This window comes from Vidua macroura, chromosome 9 (assembly GCF_024509145.1).
Source record: "Vidua macroura isolate BioBank_ID:100142 chromosome 9, ASM2450914v1, whole genome shotgun sequence".
NCBI lineage: Eukaryota > Metazoa > Chordata > Aves > Passeriformes > Viduidae > Vidua > Vidua macroura.
The window spans coordinates 16,192,130-16,214,007 of NC_071579.1; the positions used below are offsets into that span (position 1 = coordinate 16,192,130).

At 36.2% G+C, this 21,878-nt stretch overlaps 1 protein-coding gene and 1 long non-coding RNA gene across 19 annotated transcripts in view; one reads left to right on the forward strand and one right to left on the reverse strand.

The window, feature by feature from the left end:
• Window positions 1-21,878, forward strand: part of EVI5 (ecotropic viral integration site 5) — a 76,203-nt gene that overhangs the window by 23,538 nt on the left and 30,787 nt on the right. For 5 of the 6 annotated variants that reach the window (XM_053984883.1, XM_053984881.1, XM_053984884.1 and 2 more), the window contains exons 5-17: window positions 738-812; window positions 1,494-1,619; window positions 2,415-2,558; window positions 3,578-3,667; window positions 3,775-3,872; window positions 5,245-5,305; window positions 7,235-7,288; window positions 9,594-9,626; window positions 10,180-10,326; window positions 16,598-16,732; window positions 18,861-19,001; window positions 19,527-19,685; window positions 21,285-21,431. In XM_053984883.1, coding sequence (XP_053840858.1) covers window positions 738-812; window positions 1,494-1,619; window positions 2,415-2,558; window positions 3,578-3,667; window positions 3,775-3,872; window positions 5,245-5,305; window positions 7,235-7,288; window positions 9,594-9,626; window positions 10,180-10,326; window positions 16,598-16,732; window positions 18,861-19,001; window positions 19,527-19,685; window positions 21,285-21,431 — 1,410 coding nt within the window. The remainder of the gene's footprint in view (window positions 1-737; window positions 813-1,493; window positions 1,620-2,414; window positions 2,559-3,577; window positions 3,668-3,774; window positions 3,873-5,244; window positions 5,306-7,234; window positions 7,289-9,593; window positions 9,627-10,179; window positions 10,327-16,597; window positions 16,733-18,860; window positions 19,002-19,526; window positions 19,686-21,284; window positions 21,432-21,878) is intronic. The other variant, XM_053984880.1, reaches the window with a different exon arrangement.
• Window positions 1-21,878, reverse strand: part of LOC128811333 (uncharacterized) — a 61,689-nt gene that overhangs the window by 4,284 nt on the left and 35,527 nt on the right. For 4 of the 13 annotated variants that reach the window (XR_008438311.1, XR_008438321.1, XR_008438310.1 and 1 more), the window contains 4 exons: window positions 14,792-14,886; window positions 13,012-13,047; window positions 11,300-11,375; window positions 5,321-6,159 (listed from right to left, as the gene is read on the reverse strand). This is a non-coding gene — a long non-coding RNA (uncharacterized LOC128811333). The other 9 variants (XR_008438320.1, XR_008438319.1, XR_008438312.1 and 6 more) reach the window with 8 other exon arrangements.

Genomic DNA, 21,878 nt, shown 5'->3' on the forward strand with positions numbered 1-21,878 from the left:
TTGCATTAAAACAAAGTCACATACTTACTGCTGATAGTGTAATGGAATGAAGTGGGCCATGAACTAAAGCAAACAGTGTTGCCCAAGACAACACTGGCAGTCAGAACTAGTATTCAGTTTGCAGGTATTTCTGAAGTGCACGTGGCAGGTACAAGCTAATGTGCATTTGTTCCAGTGCCCAAACACAAAATGAAAATGCCAATGTAGCATTGTTTGCATTACTTAGTCTTCACTAGAGGTTAAACTTTGAAGGTCAAACTTTTCCATAGAACATGGTTTCAATGGAAAAGTTGGCAGGTTTCCAAACCATAGTAATTTCTATAACTCTAAAACAAATGCCACCTGCATGGAGATCACCACATTTCATCCATCTGTAAATAAAACTGCAACACATATTTTTTCTGAAGACAACTTGTTTCATTGTCTGGTCTGTCTCCTATAAAAGTAGTACTTTCTGAGATTTATATGCCAGTGGTCTCTCTTATCTTTTACCAAATTCCTGCCTGTGTTTTTGGTAGGTATGCCTTAGTTTTAGCTTTGTATGTGCTCAGAGAACAGAGTTGGTAGCAGCAGGTAGAAACTAGAATGTCTGACTAAAACTTCTGGATACGATTTCTGCTCTTGTTGGATTTGGGGAGAGGAAGAATAAGTTATTAACAAGATAGCAGGATGAGCCATGATTACTTTTTATTGATAATGAGGTTTTAATTGTTGAGAGTTTTAACTTTATTTTCCAGGCTTACTCTTTGGTGGATCGTGAGGTTGGATACTGTCAAGGAAGCGCTTTTATAGTTGGATTACTGCTTATGCAGGTAAAAATATTTTAAAATATGCGAACCTTTAAAATCCACGCTAGAATGCATAATATATTGTGGTTGTTTATTGGGAATTTTTGCAATGGTTTTCCTTCATAATTTTGTTACAATGGAGTTGTCAAGGGCAGCTGTTTAGTCTGGAAATAAAATGAGATTTACTTTGTGTCATTGTATTTGCCAAGATACTTGTATTGGAGTGGGACAATGTATTTGTTTCTCAGAGCTAAGATAGGATTGCAGGCTTGCAAACTGTTTTGGTGAGTGATATTTCAAAAATAAATGAACTTCTTATTTCTCTTCTATTACATGGAATCTCGTCAGAGTTCAAATGAAACTACACAGTTGACTTGATTCTCTTAAAGCTTCCTCTGTGTTATTGGTTTTTGGTTTATGACAAAGTAAGGTATATAGTAAGAAACTTACAGACCTCCATTTCAGTCTAGAAATTATTTGCTAGAATTTAATATATACAAAAGTTCATTGGAGTAATTGGCTGTAAATCCCTTAAAAAAACCAAAAACCTCAAAACAAACAAACCAGCAACCAAGAAAAAAACTCCACTGCGTGCATATGCACACACACACAAAGCCCCAACCCTAAATCCTCCCAGGCGTTTATTCTGATATGTCATTATGTTTGTCCAGAGTTTTTACTGTGCTTTTTTGTTTTTTGATATAGATGCCAGAAGAAGAGGCATTCTGTGTGTTTGTTAAATTAATGCAAGATTACAGACTACGAGAACTCTTTAAACCAAGCATGGCTGAACTGGGCCTTTGTATGTACCAGTTTGAATGCATGATACAGGTACATACAAAATCTATCAAACTTGCTCTTCAGTAGCTATTAATAAGGAACTTGGGAGTTACAGCTCAAGAGCAGGCATGTCTGTTGGCTAACAGGCTGTACTCTTGACAATAGCTAGTTTCAGAACTTCACAAGTAAATGCATGTGGCTCTGTGAGCAATTTTTTTTAACCTTTGGCAGACAGTGACTGGCTTTAAACACTGAAGCATGAGGATTTGTATTGCTGCAGTATAAGCGTATGAATGTTTAATTCTGTTTGGATTGAAGACTCTGAAAGTCAAAGTCTTCATAGTCAATTTATAGTATCTTAAAAGATGAGAACTGGTAGGTACCCTCATATCTAAAATTGAAATTGTTTTCAGGTTTGGAATGCAGGTTCTTCCTGGTCAGGCTGATGGAGAAAAATTGGTTTGTTTTGTGATCCAGTTTCTAACATGGTGATCAGGGGTGAGATATCACATAGCCTTAGATTTTGTCAACTCTTTTTAGTAGCCCATTCTAGTTATTACTCAGGGATTTACAAACTTGACTTCCCCTTAGGATCAGGAGGTGTTTTTGTTATCTGCTTTGCAGGGTAGACATTCTATAGGATATTCTATACTGGGACTTCAGTTGCATGGTTCTTAATAACGATGAGTCATATCTTTCCTAGTCCTGTTGCTAGTACAGACAGCTCCTATCTGTACTAAGTATCAATTACTTTCTTGTATTCAAAATTTGTCAAAAACACGTCTGCACTAAAACTACAAGCAGAAGCTTAACATACTTGTGTACTTTATTCCTCTTCTTTTCCAGGAACATCTTCCAGAGCTTTATGTGCACTTTCAGTCTCAGAGTTTTCACACTTCTATGTATGCATCGTCATGGTTTTTAACTATATTCCTTACAACTTTTCCACTACCAATTGCAACGAGAATATTTGATATCTTTATGTCTGAGGTAACTACTAAATAGTAGTCATATATTTCAAGAGTAGCTGTTGAAAGCAGTTATTTAGGTAGTGGTATAAATCCCATCATGATGGACCAATCTCATAGTCTTGCTTTTTATTTCTTATGCTGATCAGATTATTTTAAGGGAAGGTGTCTGTGTGTGCAGTTTGTCAAGGAAGAGCAGCCAAGTCACTGAATGTTGATATTGTGTGTAGCTTTGTGCTCGAAGCCTGTTCAAGTGTTCCCAAATCTGTTCTTTCTGGATGCAGCAGTGCATTAGCATTGCATGCAGCAGGGACATCCTTTCCTCAGTATTATGGTGAGTTTGCAGTGGAAAGTAATGCTGCTTTCAGGCCAAAGTTGAAGTTCATTGGGGATATGCAAGCCAAGAAGAGGGAGTATTAGTTCTTTTTATTGTCCAGATGATGATTGGTGCCAAAGAAATTTAGGGAATTATTCAATGTCATTATCACAAAGACACCTATGTTGTGTTTAGGATTAGAGCTTTGCATAATTGTAATTAGTAACAAATCATAGCTTATTCTTGCCCTGCAGTCAGCTTTTAGAAATCAGTAAGTCAAAGGTGGATCCTTTCATATTGCCCCCAGGGAAGTCCAAGATGGGGTATATAGTGAGACATTCCTTTTTTTTTTTTTTTCCCCAGTAGTTTAACTGCATTGTACTGTGTCTGAAATTAAAACAGCTTTTTTGAGAAGTACTGGGGATTTTTCTACTAGATATACTTAAAATGGTTGATAGAGCTGACCTAGAGAATTCCTGTCATTTGAGATTTTTGCCTCATCACTAACTTCTCTGAGAGAGATGTCTGGTGTCAGGACAAATAGCCAGACTGCTTGTCCTTGGAACAAAAAAACACAGAAGCAATTTGTTGAGAGATTTTTTCAGTAGCCCTTTTACTTGTGCTTACTTGGGTGAGATTTCCAATGTTAGTAAATAGTAGAAAAAGTCTGTACTGTTGACAATGGCATGAATAATTGTTGGATATTTTTTGACTTATCTTTTCAGGGTTTAGAGATAGTATTTCGAGTAGGTTTAGCATTACTTCAGATGAACCAGGCAGAATTACTGCAACTTGACATGGAAGGAATGTTACAGGTAAGCTATGGTTATAATATTTTTAAGAGATATCTGAAATGTGTAGTGTGTGTATATTTCCTTGCAGCTGTTAATTATATGTAATCTTGTACTCTGATTGCTTTTAGCACTTTCAAAAGGTCATTCCACATCAGTTTGACAGTGGTCCAGACAAATTAATCCAAGCATCTTATCAAGTCAAATACAATGCAAAAAAGATGAAAAAGTAGGTATTACATTTCGAAAAAATAGATTTTGCTGTTGCTGAGTTACTGTTTGTTTGCTCTTTAAAATTGTTATTCGGTGTTTCATTTTGAATTTTCCATCTTTACATTTTTTGGGGATTTTATACTATATAGACAGTTAAAACTGCAGTTCTGTCTACAAAAATGATTCTAAAGTAGTATTTGCTATTTTTCTTAAATATAATAAAGCTCTATCATTTACAAAAATCACTAAAAAAGCATTTGAAGATAACTGCAAGTTATGGGGAATTACAGTGCTTCTGTAAAAAGGAACTGAATAGGAAGACTGGGTAGGGGGTGGTTTTCTGGTGGAGAGGAGATGTTTTTTTTTTCAGGATGAAAGGAGATGAAACTTTATGATCTGGCCTAAATGCTAAAGATTTTAGTTCTCAGGAATGGGAAAAATAATCAGTGCTAAAGAGTGCATTTATAGTCCAAATTAGTGCTGTTTAAAATATAAATTGATAGAACTTTTTAGTAATATTGACAACAGTAAAACAACTTTCATGTGGGGTTTGAAATCTTGAGAATACTGCTACTTGTTGCTGTTGTTAAGGTTAGTTGCTTGTCTCGTCTGCCTTTGGTAAATTTTATTTTGATTAGCAAGCTGCAGAGAGTGTGATTTGCCAGGGTTGAGTTGGTTGGGTCACCCATTGATTGTAAAGTATCCTACGTTTGTTGTTGCACTGCAGGTTGTACCCAGGGTCTTCCAAGCTGAATTTGTCAATCTTTTTCTTTTTTTTTTTATGTCAGTAGCCTATGATCAGTAGAGTGAGCAGTCTTCTCTAAAAAATAAGTAACAACAAAGCTTTCAGGAAAAATTTTTTCTTTGCAAACCAGTACAAGTGTATGTAGTTGAAAATCCACCATTCCAAGTCTGAACTTCCTGATATGCTTTCTGTAGAGGCATTGTTATCTCAGCCTGTGGGTTTTTCTTGCCACTTTTTTCATTTGGTTTGCTGGGGAGAGGCTAAAATTGGTTTATATTTAAGGTATTTTTGTCAGATTTCTTTGCATCTTTTTTTCCAGGCTTTCCAAGCTCTGATTTCTTTTGGCTGAATCTAGTGAATTGATGACTATATTACATAAAGGGGTTATTACAGAGTGGCTCCAAATTGCTGCCACTGTAATGAATCCAAGCAAGCTCCTGCACTTCAGAATGCTGGTTCAATCTGTTCATATCTACTGAAATCTGTGTTTAAATTTAAGGTCCAGTCTAAGCATTTACAGGAGTGCATTTCAGAGGAAATATCAATAATCTGTATCTCTGTTCTACTGTTATTTGTTAGGTATTACACCAACAAGTAAATTATCCACAGTTTCTGATCATAATTTGCTATTTCTAATTTTTAGGCTAGAAAAAGAGTACACTACAATAAAGACAAAAGAAATGGAAGAACAAGTTGAAATTAAAGTAAGGAGCCCTCAACAAATTTATTTATTAATAAGTTTAATTCCCAGATGGGGGGGATTACAAGTTTGATCTCTGCATGTAGCAGGACATAATTAAGGTCCCCAAATTCTTTTCTTTCAGCATTTATATTTGGGATGTCTGTTTGTAAAGGACACCTACAGTGAAATTATTGAGACTTCTGGTGGACATTAAAAAAAAAAATCTTTAGGGACCAGCTGTACTTATTTTTTTTTAGTATTTCCTGCTGACAAAAGCTTAATAATAGATGCCCTCATTTATCAGAGGTTCTAAATATGCTGGCTTAGATGTCAGTGCTCCACACAGGAAGTCTGTATGACACATGTTAAGATAGACTTCATAGAGTGCACTTGAGTGGTTTGCCTTTGATTTTAAGATCTTGATTTTTCTTATGTGTTGGACCCAAATTGTGGTATCTTCTGTCTGCAGTCACTTTTTCTTTTGGAGCTTTTGCAGTTAATACAAACTGGGGGGGAAAAAAGCCAAGCTGCCAGTGGAGTTTATTTTTCCCTTTTTACTAACTGACCTGATTCCTGTATGTACTTAATCACCGCATCTTTTTGCTTTTGTGACATAAATAGGCTTTTGATTCCCTTTTTTCCTATTTCACTTTTTTTTTTTAAAGCATGTTGTTTGATCTGGATTTTCTTCCTTGTGTTTTTAGCCAGTTCTATGAGAAAGGACAGTGGGAGAAATGATGTGGAAGTGTATTATATAAAACTTTGTTGAGGGACTTAGGTATAGCCTTCCTTCTTCCTGTCCACTGCTGGTCATTTTGCCTTTCAATATCAGTTTTTGAGGCATCAGTTCTTCAGAAAAATGGCTGTGAGATGCACCTGGGAGCACAAAGGTATTAGGAGCCTTTTAGGCAGTTTATTGTATCAGGCAGTAAGGCAGTTAGCAGCATGAATACCTGCTGTAACAGCAGCTGAAATCAGATTTGCAGGGCTCAAATGACAGCTCTCTGCAGAACAGGACAAAGTAAAACCAAAGACAACTGTAACTTTAGATTCTAATATATGAACTCATTTCAAATCCTTTCCTGCTTCTTGCCACCACCCCCCCCTCCCAAAAAAGGAGAAAGCAAAAGACCTCCTCAAAACAAAAACCATGAAGCCCACTCCAAGAAAAAGCAACCAAAAAACCGCAACCAAACAATGCAAAGCTATCTGTTTCTAGGCCCTATTTTGGCCTAGAATTAATGTGTAAATAATTTCTGACTTTAGCAGAGCTGCTTAGCAGAAGAGACTATGTTAGGGGAGATAGAAAAAGAACCATATTTTGAGTTTGCCTTTTAGCCTGGCAGAATAAATCATTTACTGAACTGATATCCAATGCCCTGTTCTGAGGGGCACAGATCTCTTCTATCTCAATGCTGACTGTTAAAATTTATGGGAAGTGCACTTGTAAAATATAGAGTCCAGTACAATTCTTTCTTACTTCTGGGACATTTGAGGTAATTCTCAGTATAACCTTACAGATTGATGTAAATTCTTTTGAGGAAAAGGAAGGAGACCTTGTAGCTGCCTCATTAGCCTGTCCTACTGCAGGGAGTGCACTGTCATGTCCCTTAAGCATGAAGATTTTGAGTCTGTTTATGAAGGGGAAGCTGTCAAGTCTGGTGTGGGGTTAAGCCCAATGGTTCACCTGCAGACATACAGCTTTGAGCAAATACAGCATAGATGCTTTTGCTTAACATGAGATGTGTTCTCATTTTTGCTGTAGCAAGCTATTCAAACTCATACTTTGAGCTAGTACATAATATGAAAGGATGTTAAGAAGGTCACAAATTATTTTTGTATTTATATTGATTTTCTTGGATATGATGAGATAAAAATATTGGTAGTTTGCTTTTATCAGACTTTCAATTAATAACTTGAGAAATGGATTTGTGAACTGTTTACCTTCCAGAGGTTACGAACTGAAAATAGACTCCTAAAACAGCGCATTGAAACACTAGAAAAAGTAAGTATGTTGGGGATTAGATTTAATCTCTGTTAATTTAGACTTTATTGATGGCAATTTCATTATATGAAATGGGAATCTCAGAATTATAGTTTACTGTTTTCCTGATAATCTCTGGTGTTTACTAGCAGTGCTTAGCCAAATAACATGGCTATTGCCAAGCAATTACAGTCAATGCTTTAAATATGTAAGGTTATGTCTACTTCTTAAGTGATTATAAAGTCAAACATTTTGACATACCCAGCTTGTGTTGTACTGTTTTCTTTCTTAATTAGAAGCATATGTTCAAAGTCCAGAAGACTTCATGAAATAGTGGACTGGTTGTTTGGAAAAAAGGTCATTGTGAGAGAATCCTCAGTTTTGAAAATCTGAAGTTGCTTGGTGTTTTTATGTAGGAGCAAAATGACAGACCTACCAATGACCAGAGAGATGTTGCAGCATTTATATTGAGAACAGGAACACTGCCATTCATTTGTTCTATGTGGTTTTGAGGTTTTGTGGCAATTTTGGGTACCTGGTGGGGAGAATATCTAAAGACTTACTTCTCTTATGTTTAGTCTGGAGTAGAGTTTTGTTAGGTTTTTTGATAACTGACTGAAACTTCAAAAGTATGCATAAGGATTGCTGTGGATACATTGCCAACTGTTCTCCAGTGGCCTCTGCTGTATCCTGGTATCACACCTCCTGTGGCAGATTGCATCTGAGCTGCTCTGCTCAGGAATGAGAGCATGCCTGTCCATCTTAAGCACTAGCAGGGACATCTTTCAACAAATGGAATTGAATGCTCTTGTGAGTTGCAAACAGTTGTTCATGGTAGAAAATGGTAACATTTCAATTAAGAGTGACATGATTGAAAGACATGACATTTAGGATGTTAAACCCCAATGCAATTCCTTGAAAAGAAGGTTGTCTATGTCAAATGCTAATTAACTGGTTTCAGAATTTAGTTTGGAAAAGACACATAATAAGGACACATTGTGAAAGTTGTGACCAAAAATATAATTTTATGAACATTTTTGTTTCTAGTATTGGAGATTTATAAAATGAATGGAAAAGAGTAGGCTCTCTTTAAGAATCTTGAAACTGTAGTGAATCATTTCAATGACCTTGGTAAATATGTAATAGTTATTATCCTTGTTTTATGCTTAACTTGTAGAGGTTTGAATTATTTTCTTTTTTAAATTCTGAAGTCCAGGATGAACTGCTGCATGCTAGTGCTTTTGCAAATTCTGTGCTTAGAATTTCAGAATTCACCTTCAGGTTATCCCAATCTGATTGGAATTAAAACAATTCAAAATTGGACAAGATTATCTATTAATAAGAATTCCTGAAGATAACTATCATCGCAGCATTTGAAAAACATCATAAAGTGTGAAAAATACATTAAATTATTCTGTTGGAAACTTACTTTTAAAATACTTTTCTATCATTCAAACCCATCTGATTTAGTTGTGATTTTCTTAGTGTACCTTAACTTGTAAAAAATAGCTCTTATCTACTAGTTTGAACTTCAGTTTTAATAAAAGCTTCAAGGACAAAGAAGGTCTATGAATAGATGTATTTCTCTGTTGTCGAATGTTCAAAAAATTGAGTGGTTTCAGGGGTGATAAAGTAGAAATTAATTAAATGGAACTGCAGGGCGGTAGGACTTGTTTGTGTGAAAAAATGATTTTTTTTTTTTGCAAAATTTGGCCAGAAAAGAGAATCTATGAACTGCTCAATGAGTTACTGCAAGAGTTCAGTAAAACAGAACATTAGCTGTCATAGTTGACATTTCCTACTTGTCTGTCAGTTTGCACCATTTAACTGCCCTGCTTCAACTTAGTGGAAGCTGTAGTTCTGCATGAGTGCCTCAGTGCTTAGTGAAGTTCCTCTGTGCTCAAATTATGCCTTTGTTTCATGTTGTGGGGGGACTGTAGATTGTGTCTTGAATCTATCTATTTGATCCTATCAGATAATGCTTCAGTAACTTTCATTAATTAGGGAAGCAAGCCATTCATTAAAAGCACCCAGTCTCCTGTAGGTGAATTTAAAATGTTACAAAAATCTGGCTTTGAAACCTTTTTGTATCACAGATGGATTGTGTTAAATCTGTTGCAGAAAAGGCTGCTTCCTGGCACCTCTGGACAGAGTTGCCTTCATTTATATGAAGAGTTGTTAATTTTGCAAAAAGAGTTTGCACAAAAAATGGGTAGAATTTGGGCATTTTCTTTCTATCAGCTCTTGGTCTTTTTTGTCACTATTATCTGCCCCTTGTATTTTGGTTTCCCTTTTCCTCATTCCTATCTGAATTTTTCCTTTGTAGGAAAGTGCTTCCTTGGCAGATAGATTGATACAGGTATAGTCTTTTACTGTATGACTCTCTTCCTACTTACAAAAAAACCCAACTGCTTTAATGCATGCATATTTGCATGCTGTATTCTATCCCTGCTTTGCTGATTTGGAATAAATACAGAGCTAATGCATCTTGCTAGAAACTTGTTTAATTTTGTTTACTAAAAATATATAAACCCAATACCTGCACGTTATAGTAATTTTCCTAACCTATTGTAATTTTTGTACAAATTCCTGTGGCAAATGGATTCTATGACACTGTATTAACAATGAAATTGAATATTGTGAACCTCAATCTGTGCATGTTCAACTGAGTAATAATGCATGAAAGGAATTTTCTTGAATGCAAGTACAAAACTGTGCTTGCTAAATGGATGCTAAACTTTGTAATAAAGTACTAAAACAGATGTTTAGTACTACTTGGTCCTAAAATTTCTACCAATTGTACTCTGTGCTGTTTGCAAAACCAATCTGATGAAATAAGCAGCTAAGCATCACAAAGGCAGTTTTCCTTGGATTTGTCATCAAGTGCTTAAAAAAATAAATTATGTCCTAAGGGACAAGTGACAAGGGCCCAGGAGGCTGAGGAAAACTACCTCATAAAACGGGAGCTGGCCACCATCAAACAGCAGAGTGATGAGGCCAATACTAAACTGGAGCAAGCTGAGAATACCATCAGGGAGCTCCAGCAACAGCAGCAATGGGTAAGGAGCCTGGCAGCACATCATCTCATTTTTTCCCCTCACATGTGTTTATTTTTCCTCATCATTATATGACATGGTCTCTGTGCTGTCTTTGTAAACCCCTGTTCATTGTGATTTGCATTCTTAAAATTACCCAAATTGGATTAAATGAAATTTTGGTCTGTTCTACTGATAGATGAGATTCATAACCCTGGATAGGTGTAAGTTATGAGTCAATTAAAAAAACCAAACAACATATCCACAATGAAACACACCAAGCAAAAAAAACAACAAAAAAAAAAAAACAAAAAAAAAAAAAAAAAAAAACCCAAAAAAAACCTCTACAAACCAACCCAAAACCCTTCCACCACAAAAGAAAAAAAATACTAACAAAACCACACATACAACCTCTGATAGGTCTTAATGCTAAGAATCCAGTCATTGCAAGTTGTCACTCTGAATATTCAAATTTGAGAATCGATTCACAGTGCCCTTACCTAGTGTATAATTTAAGTCAGTTTCTTTCATGTTAATGTTTCTTCTGTGTACCCATATTTGTTTTCTTCCGAGTATGCTAAAATTTACTGTTTGCTGAAGTAGAAGAGTATCATCTCTGATTTTGGAACTACAGAACTTGATTAAAAAGTGTGGGTTTATGTGCATATGGAGCAGGATTTTAGTAGCCTTTTATGGCTCTGTATTTGTGTGCACTCTGTGTTTTAGATAGTAAAATGTTCAAGACTTCTGACTGTTGCTGTAACACTGAAGTTACTTTCCCTAAGACACTTGAAGTGTCTCAGTATCTTCTCTTTGGGGGACAGGGGGAAGCATTTTAGCATCTTCACTTGCTGAATAAACTGTGCATTACTAGTGTTGATGTGAATGTCTTCGTAATGTTTTAAATAAGTGGTACCCAAGTACTTGTCTGGAGTCTTGGGAATGCCAGGTGTATGAAATACGACTTACTAGAACTAAGTATTTTGCAGCTCCTTACCAGGTTTCTTAATGCCAGTATGGCAGTTTGTTTTACGTGTCTTCCACCACAGCTCTAGAACTACCTGTGTCTCATACTGGAAGGTAAAGATGAAAGACTGAAAAGAAATCACAACTTAAATGCAACATTCTAGAACTAGTTTATTACGTGAGTTTAATGCATTTCAGTGTAAAAAAGATATGTATTTTAGAATGGTTGTAAGAAGTGATTAATGAGCTGTTACTCTCTTATGTGAAATACTGCTTTTTATAGAACTTGAACAATTTCTTTAGGGGGAAAAATATGAAGAAATTATGATTGGGAAGATGGGAATAGTCTAGTAATGCTTTCTAACACTTTTAGATATCAATATTTCAAGTGAAATACAATGAGAAGTGTTTATAGACTTTTGGATATCCAGCTGTTTTATCCAGCTGTATTGTCTGATTACAATAGTACACACACTTGCAGAATGTATTTTTTAGAGGCATCCATGTTAATGACCTGTATGCAATTAAAAGTTACTAGAAGACTAAGATACTATATTTATTTATTCGTTAATTGGTGGGAATATGACTTTTAAAGCTAATGCATTTATGCTGGGTACCTTACTGAGTACCAGTGATGGGGAGGCCTGACAGGTTGCCTGGGTATGGGAACTGATCCTGTGCAAAACCTTAGATAACTGTGGATTGCAAATGTGGCTGGGGTGGAGCTGTGAGTGCAGACAACTGGATAAGTACTGCAGGAGTGGAGAGTAAGTTAAATTATGAGCACAATTCCTTCTTTCCATGCTTGCAGCATTGTTTTCCTCCACTTAAACGTGAACATGGCTATAGAAGTTGTCTGTGTGTAACTGAGACTGCAAATCCATATGGTTATAGACAGATTTGTGCCTAATAATAATATTTGTGCTGGCTTATTCTGAAGTGTAAGGAATAGCACTGTGGCTTTAAGACCCACCAGAATTAGACAACGGGGTGAAAGTGGTAAAATGGTTGAAAAGTGAGAGTGAGGAGCGTTTGCTGGATCCTGCTGCATCCGTAAGACGTGTAATCGAACGGGCTTTTAACTGTTTGCAGGCGTGGGAGTGGGAGCAGCAAATGCAAGCAGCTGCATGCGTTTAGGGCGCCACCTGGTGGGAATGCATGGATTTATTTGGAATGTTGGCATTTTTGTACACTGGTTACATTTTTGCCACTTGCTAGTGCCAGTAGCTTTGTTCTTGGCAATACTTTTTTTCAGTATTGCCTTGTGAGTGTCTGCTTTAATGTTTTCTTCTCTAATTATTTCAGCTTTGTTTATTGTTAGCAAAAATGATTGCGCTGTAAACTTGTAAATCACTGCATAGTTTCTGTGCTTATTTAAAGATACAGCATCTATTGTATATCTTTTATCATCTGCATCTTTCTCAGTCTTGAATTGTCTGTTTGAGCATGATAAAAAACTGTGATGTTTGGATATGAATCTCTGAATAGAAATGTAGGGCAAGAACTGCCTAAGGGTACTTGCAACAGCCTCTTCTGAACAACACTGTGGGATTAAAAAAACCCCAGTGTTTTGTTGGTAGCAAAAAATTATCAAAACAGTAGTATTTCTAAGAAGGTTAACATATCCTTTGTAAAAAGGTTCTGCATTTGTATTTGAGTATTATCAAGGGTTTATGGTATCTGTTCTATGAGATTGGATAGCATAGGTTGGATGGCTTAAGGGTAAGTATTGAAAGTACTTACTGGATTTGTCTGAAGAAGTTCTCCCCTGCAGCACTTCTGAATAGAGAGATGGGTAGAGGAGTATTCTTTTGACTGAAGCCCAACACCAGAAGCCCAAATTACATACAAGTTTATTTTTTTCCTGTGCTAAACTATTTATAGGGAGTTTTTAGTTGAACCAGAAAGACTTCATTATGAAGTGTCGAGTCTTCTTAAAGAGGTAATCATTATACTAACAAATGATACTAATCTTTCTTTGGCTTGTCTGGTCTTTAAATGTGGAAGCTTGCCAAAGGCAAGTCATGGTGTGTTACCAAGTGGTTAAGAGGAAGGTGGCTTCTTCCTCATACTGCTAGTAAATTGAGAACTGCATAGAGGAAGTTTTGCCTGACTTGAAGGAAATACAGAGTTTTCTTTTGAGGCATGCTAAGAGCAATGGTATTTGAGCAGTTAGGGGAAAGGGTAATCAGCCTGTTGTAACTTACTCCTGATAATTATGTGCTGAAGGTTTTATTCTCTGTTCTTTTCCCCCTTGTGTTTCTAAATGAAAGGGGTAGCTTCTTGCTGGATGTAAACATCTCCAGACTGCAAAACTTGTCTTTCCCTGTGACACTGTAATTGTCAATGATTACCCAGTTCAACAGTCTGAATGCTTTAAAATTGAATCTGATAAACTGGAGGCTAATCAAGCTAAAATTAGTTCACATCTTATTTTTAAATAGGCTCTTCAGTTATACTATGTGAAGATAGAATTTTAATTGACTAAGCATTCAGATGGAAGCATATGCATTTTGCAAGGTAATTTATAGTGATGTATTTGGTTATTGTTACAGCAACTTCATAATGCATAGTTTCTTTTCAGGAACTCATGCTAAAATGACTGATAATAATTAAGAACTTAGTAATTTATATTGGAAATATATATTTGTAAATGAGTGTTGCAACTTTATGGAAGACTTCACTTTATTTTACAGTATACTTTCCTAATACTGTGTTCTGATTTGCAACAAAAAAGTAGAAAATAAGAATACTGTATTTAGGGAAGTACTACAGTTAGTGCTTAAATGTGTAAAATTTAAGCTGGGAGCGGCTGAATCATCTGTTAATTGCTCTTCAGTATAGTATACTGGAGAAACATTGTGTAATTATATCTGTCATCAGCCAAAATAATATTTGGTATGGTTATGTTTAAGAAAAGTTGGGTGGAAATAAATCCAGTTGTATGAAGTCCAGCAAGGACTTGTTTCTTTCAGAATTAAGTGGCTGTAGAACTACAGTTTTAGTCCTTTATATTACTTATATCTCTTCAACATAGGAAAGAAAGTGTTACTGTGGTTAAAATGTTTGGTGCCTGAAAGTCTGTATTTGTGTTGTGGATTTTGTCAGAAATTCTAGGGCTTAAGGCAAATATATAAAAGTAGATCTTTTTCCTGCAGTCAATTTAAAAGTAGTTTTCAAACACTGTTTTAACTATAAACTTGTGTTACTTTTATATTCTAAATTATTGAAATTGTGCATTGTTGTTACTAGGTAGGAAAATGCACAACTTCTAGTTTGTGAATCTTGATTTCTTCAGTCTGTTTTGATCTTGACTGGGTTTTTTGTGTATCAAGACTTGATTTAGAGTCTGTTGTGGCTAAGTAAATAAGTACTCTTAACATATTCCTTAGGCAGGCAAAATCTAAAGACAGATTTATAGAAGGCATGGCTCGTGCTTGAAACTGGATTAATAACTTTTCTTACATTCTCCATTACTAATTATTTGATAAATGTCAATTAGATTTTTATACAATACACTTACATTATAGCAAAATCAGCAGGTATTCAGTTCTTCAAATCTGCTGTTTTCCTGGAGAATGCATTTGCTCTCATTCCATATGTATCACAGACAGGAATCTGGAATATGAAATGTAGAGTCCATCTAAGTTGCTGTGTGTATTGTGGGATGGACTTGTACAAACAGCCAGGGAATAAAAAAAGAGTGGTCACTTCTTCTCTGCTTCTGCACGGTGTTACATATGGTGCTTGTGTTGCTACATGATGTGAAGTAACTGTAGAAAAGAATTTGCATTGTTCACCATCCTCTTCCTTACACTCAAATCAGGTCTGCCTCCACTGCTTGCTGAGGCAAGAACGCTGTGTGGGTTGAAAATAATAGGAATTCGATTAGTATTGTATAAGGGAAGAATTAGTATTCCTGTACAAGGATCATACTGTGTCTGTGTTCCATGTGTGTTCCCGTGCACACAGTATGCAATGACACTAAAAACTGCCTGCCTGAGCTGCCTTTGCCTTTTAATGCTTTGTACATATCCCCTCCATTACAGCTTCCTGTAGGCACACATATACAAGAAATATAGTAACACTAAGAGTAGAGTGTACATTTTGAATTTGGATTGTACTGTAAGTCTTGACAAAAGGTTTAATTGGCATGCAGAAATATAAAAGCAAGCAAAAAAAAAATCCTCGGCCATTTAAAGTTACATAGTTACATTTAAATCCTTGTTTTGTCCTGTTTGCCTTTGATTTATACATAAAAAGTCAGGGAGTGTCACACCCTAACAGAAGCATGTGGAACTGAAGACTTCCATTAATTTTTTTACTGTTTTTTAGATGCAGAAAACTAAATTGTTTGATGCAAACATAATGTAAGGCACAGCTGTATCTTTAGTATAATGAATAAGCTTTTAAAAGTTGAATTGTTAATTAAAACTGAATCTATGAATCCAAGCATATTACTTATATTTCACAATGTAGTTAATGACACCAAAAATATATTATTTTCCTCTAAATGTAATTTTCAGGGTGGCCATGTAAATACAGTAACTAAACAACTACGCTTTGAGGATTTCAACACCCACTTTTTTCTTCAATAAGAAATTTAAAGGCTGATTTAGGTTGGTGTTGCCTATCACGCAAGTCTGACAATCCTTCAAACTGACAAGTCATTTTAAAGTGACCCAGGAAAGAAATAAAATGTATTTTTAAACTATTGATTGGGGGAAAAAGTTAAGAGAGTCTTTTGAATAAGTGCTTCAGTTGGATGTATCTGAATCTCAGAAGGAATATATGGAGGGTGAGCAAATGAGACCCAAGAGCTGGAGTGAAGAAAAGAGCATACCAAAGTCATTGTGCATTGAAGCATATGTAGTTCTATATTAAAGCCAAGATTATGGAAGGATTCTGTTGAATTGGAGTTCAAGTGAACAAGGACTGGGTGATGCTTGTACTAACCTTGTAATTTGTTAGTCTTTCCCAAACATCTTTTTCTGCAGATTACAAAATAATCACAGATCGTTTCAGAATCTTTCAATTTGGTTGACAATGAGAGAAAAGTGTGAGTTGCTGCTTGTCAGTACTTGTAGGGGTCTCAGTTTTGTCAGACACATTTGGCCCTGTGGAGGTGCAGTTGCTTGAGAGGCAGAGCAGTAGGGATACATTTGTTAGCAGTCTGGATTGACATTAATAGACTTGTATATGGTAAGCACTTATGCTGGTACCTCTGATATGAAACATTTGAATGTAGTTATCCCACCAAATCTGGTATATAAAACCCCTTTCAAACAATCTGTACTTCATACTAAACATATTTCTGCAAACTTTGTAGCATAAATGCAGTTCACGATACAGTGAAGACTTTGTGCTACAGCTGGAAAAAGAGCTGGTCCAAGCCAGGCTGAGTGAAGCAGAATCCCATTGTGCCCTGAAGGAGATGCAAGATAAAGTTCTAGAGATGGAAAAGGTAAATCAAACCAGGACCCTCTATATAGAACAGTACTAGAAACACACTACAGGTCCCTGTCAATCCTAGCAGAACTGTGCTCTAGAACCTTCTCTTCTATGCTTCTGTGATTGCAAGATGCTTTTCAAACCTGAAAGTTAGACAATAAAACTAAGGTCTGTTTGCACTGGGAAAGATCTGTGAATAACTGATCACTTTTCTTTTATTTCTGAAGCCTGCTGTAGTGGAAAACTTGGATTCTGGTGAAGTCCTGACAGGAAGCGTCAGTTGTTTCAAATTTATATCCTGCAACAAGAGCACTGGGCTTAGAGTGAGCATTGAGATGATGTGAAACTAAATAGTTTGGAAGGGGAAAAAGAAAAGGGTTCAATATTACCATTCCTATCCCATTATGGGCAGGGACAGAATTTCTTATCCCTTCACTGCTCGTATCAGAATTTCTACTGCTTTTTGGGTGCCATGCTAGCTTGTAACTTATTGATGCCAGAGTTCAAGCTGTACTCAAACCTACTGTCAAACATTTACCTTTATTTGAAGCAAAATTTAACTGCAAGATAAAATAGCAAAAAAAAAAACAAACCCAAAAACAAACCACACACAACAAAAAAACCACACAAACAAACAACCAAGAAACAATAACTGACCTGACCTGATATAAAGCATGCTTTTCAGATCCTGTTGTACTGACTTTGGAATTAGTTTCCTTAGGAAATTTTAATGAGCTGTATACCCAGGCTTTGGCTAGAACTTAGGAGCTAATTAGGTTAATCCCACTGGAGTCAAGATTTATTTTTCAGTTATCTGATGGGCTTAGTATTAGTAGTGTAGTAGTTTTTACTGTATTGACCATTGGTAAGAATTCAGGATATAAAGTATTTTTCAAAATTCAGGAGACTACTTAATCTTCATCAGCATGGAGACAGCATACAATGAAAACTTATCTGTGAAGAAAAACTGGAATAGTGGGATTAGTTCCAGTGCACCAGACAAACTCAGACATACAGTAATATTTCAGTCTGTTACAATCAACTTAAGCTTGTGAGAAAGTGGCTGAAGTGAACTCTCTCAAATTCCTCCAGTACAGCTCTTTTACTGCTGTAAGATGAGTCATGTAATCTGGGGAGCTTCTGTTGAATAACCCAAGACTTGCATGGCCACAGTGACAGTGCCATAAACATTCAGAAACATAGCCTCTCATTTCCTTTACTTGCCAGTACTCATATCCCAAAATTCCCATGGAATGCTAATCAATGGCTGTTGTGCTGTGTTCTGTTGATGTTAATCAGGTGCTTTACTCAACTCTCAAGAAAACCTGACAACTGTCACAGTATTATACACCTGTGAGAACACTTGATTTTGTTGAAAACAACTATGGGGAAATAAAGTAGAAAGTGATGAAGAACAGTTCAGATTTGAATATTTGGTGACCAGTGATTTGTTGTAGGGATATTGTAGACATTTTCTTCCCCTCTTGTTTTTCTCCCAGATTTCCATTAGGTTTTCATCTCTGTTTTGCTTTTCCTGGTGTTTTCATGTTTTCTGTTTAGCCTTCTCTCACCTTTCTGCTTTTTCCTCGTGTGTCTTGCACTTTCATCTCTAAGACCTCTTGAGTGGTTGTTGTTTATAAATATTAACAGATGGTTCCTTTGTCAGCATATTTGTTCTCCTTTTCAAAGGCTGATAACCTACTTCCTAAAAAATGAACTTTCATTTATTATTTTTCCTGTAAACCTGTAAAGTTATAGCTTTAAAGTGTAATTTCTGTTCCTTGTTGCTTTACTTTTTATCAACTAGATTAAAACCTTTCAGATTACTCTCCATATTTTGATGGTGTGTTCAAATACTGTAAATGTAATCTTTTGTTAGGGATACCATTCAGGGAAATCTTGAAGTCAGAATACCTAGAACTACTACCTTATATTTTTTTTTTTTTGTAGCTGGCAGTTGGAAATTATTTATACACACTCACAATATCCAGAAGCTTAGATTTTTTTGATGATTTTTGTTTTGCAGAGGATGTGCACTTAAAGTTTTCGTAGTTATTGTTACATGTCTATGTTCTTGGAGTGGGTTTCACTAAGCACAATTTTATTAAAATACATATTTAAGAGGATGGTCCTTGTTGCAGAGGAACAGCTCCCTCCCTGATGAGGAAAATGTTGCCAGACTACAAGAAGAACTGATTGCAGTAAAATTAAGAGAAGCAGAATCTTTGATGGGTCTCAAAGAACTAAGGCAGCAAGTCAAAGATTTGGAGGAACACTGGCAGGTATGGGTAGCAAAACTCTTTTATGAATTTTTGTTTTCAATGATAAAGCATAACACTATAAAATTTTGAGATACTGAGATCAAGTAGAAACTAATGATTACGGATCAAATTCCTGAGGTGAGAAAATCCTTAAATTCAGCTGTCACAAGACACATAACCTCAAAAGTATGTTAGAAATTGGTGCCTAGTTGTTATAGATGGCAGAGGGCCTGTGTTACCAGCTAACTGTAACAGTAGGAGGGAAATACCTGGTCAGTACTCCTACTTTGCTGCATGTTAAAAAGGGTTAGAAATAGACAAAAGTCTCAGGATATACTTGCAATTCACTGACTTAATGTAGGTGGGAATGAATGTGTTCAGTTTTTTAATTCTATTCTTAAAACCAGTAAGTTTCCATGGGTTTCTAGCTTTTAGGATCAACAGGGGAACTCTAGCTCTTTGTCCTCATATAACTGAGACCTTAGATGAAGTAGGGAAACACCAGGAATGATCAGGCATTACCAGCAAAACCATGTGTTTTTCTAGCGTCATCTAGCTCGTACCACTGGCCGATGGAAAGATCCTCCCAGAAAAAACGCAGTGAACGAGCTACAGGATGAGCTGATGACAGTGCGGTTGAGAGAAGCAGAAACTCAGGCTGAGCTCAAAGAGACCAAACAAAGAATGATGGAGGTGGAGACACAGGTATGTTATTGTACACTAGGATGTGTGAATTGAGCTGGATGCTGGCAGTTTGGTGTTAAATGGTAGATACCTGACAATGATCTTCACTATCTACAGGCAGGACTTCAGTTCCAAAATGTGGGATGTTTTTGCTTCTGTTAGATGGGGATGGGAGAATCTAGTGCATACAGTCCAATTTTAATGTCTCCTCTTTAATATTTTCCAGGACTATGCTTCTTGAATTTCTAATTGGGGTTAGTTGATAGACACTGAATATGTGTGCATCTTAAGTCAATACATTTTAATGGGTGTAATAACAAGAAAAGTATGTTTAAGGTGTTTTAAATTTCACAAATCTAATTGGCAATTCTGATAATAGTAATGTTTAAGATGGCAGTGTGTGCTTTCTTGTGGTGACATTGGTGATTGATTTTCTGCTGAGGTCATGAATCTGGTTACTAAGCTGTGGACTCAGCAAAGCAGCTGTGTATTGGTCAGAGTTTTTTAGCACGAGGTTTGGCTTTAATGGGCCAGAATAGAAAAGCATGGGTTACACCTGCTGAGCTTTGTGCAGAAAAGACAATCATACCTTGACTGCCAAGATTCTTTTTGTATAACTAGGGAATAAGTTGCAAAGACCTGAAATGAAAATGCACTAAAGTGGTGAGTTCATATTGTATTATTAAACTTTCATTCAAGTTAATAAACATAATGTGCTGATGATTGAGAAGGATTTGTAAGAGGCTTCTAAGAAATCTTCCCATGAAATACCTGCTAAATGTTATTTTTAGAAAGAGATCTATGCATCCAGAAAACTAAACAAACAGCAGCTTGAAACCGATCAGCAATTCCATAAACCAGGACCATGTAAGGACGTGCTATTGAAGGCAGATTAACCCAACTGCAAGGCATATGAAGGCTTCTTTCTGACAGAGGCACCACTCCGTCTATACCAACTGAACAAATTTCCTCTTGCCTTACCTTTTAAAATTTTCACTGATGTGTCAATATTGTTTTGGTCAGTAGGGGGCGGAGAGATCCTGCTGTTTGGCTCACATCTATTCAGGTACTTCTCACTTCAGTGTTACACATGGAGCCTTTGTATGTGCTTAGGCTGTTCAGCTGTCATCTGAGAAAAATGCCATTCTCCTGGTATGGTGTGCACAGCTTCAGGTACAAATGCTGTGACTTGTACTTGTGCACTGATCTCAACCAAGGTGCCATGTTGCTTTCAAGAATTTAATGGACAGGGAAATGTGCACAGTATTTCTGGCATACCTGATCTTTCCTGGATGTATAATGTAGTTGGGATACAAGTTCACAAAATCTGCCTTACCTAGGCAACAAATTGGGAAAAACAGATCTACTGGAGTGTGGTGGAGCTTTGCAATAATGTTCTTACAATGAGTCATCTGTTTAAGAACAATTTGAATATCCTGGTGATAAACAAAATGTCATGCAGTCTCTTCTGGTTACACATGGAAAACTCTGAATGCTTTTTCATCTAAAGTTTTTTATGGTAAATCATCTCTAAGTCTGTTTTGTCAGACTTCAGGGAGTTAGATTCATATCCTTTCCTTAATATGTATTTTGTTTCCTTTTTTGGGTCATAAATTTCAGAATCAGATCAATAGTAATCACTTACGAAGGGCAGAGCAAGAGATTACCAGCCTACAGGAGAAGGTGCAGTATCTTTCTGCACAGAACAAAGGACTTCTGGCTCAGTTGAACGAAGCAAAACGTAGACAAGCAGAGATTGAATGCAAGGTAAACGACATCCTGAAAAGAATGTTTGTGTGCTAATATATGTACATTTTAGTCTTGTCTGCCATTATTAGATAAAATTGTGTCTTAACTGAGAAGCATAAATCGTAAAACCAAAATTATTTTTACTGATTTTGACAATATCATTGTGAATTTACCATCTCACAAAAAACACTTGAGGTTTTGACAGAGCTGCTTCTTTGTGGTCATATGAAGATAAACATTTACTTTAGAGCATGTACACTCCTCAACAACAGACTCCTTCATGTTTTCTTTTTTCTTACTGTCTTGCCAGTTCCATTTGTTTCTAATGGGATTTGAATGTACAGTGCAGCAAAGAAGTAACTTCTGCTGACTCATCAAACTCCATCACAAGCTTTTAGGAAAAAAGACACTGAATCTTAACTAGAAGTAATTACTTCTACTGACTTTCTTGTTTGCCATAACCTC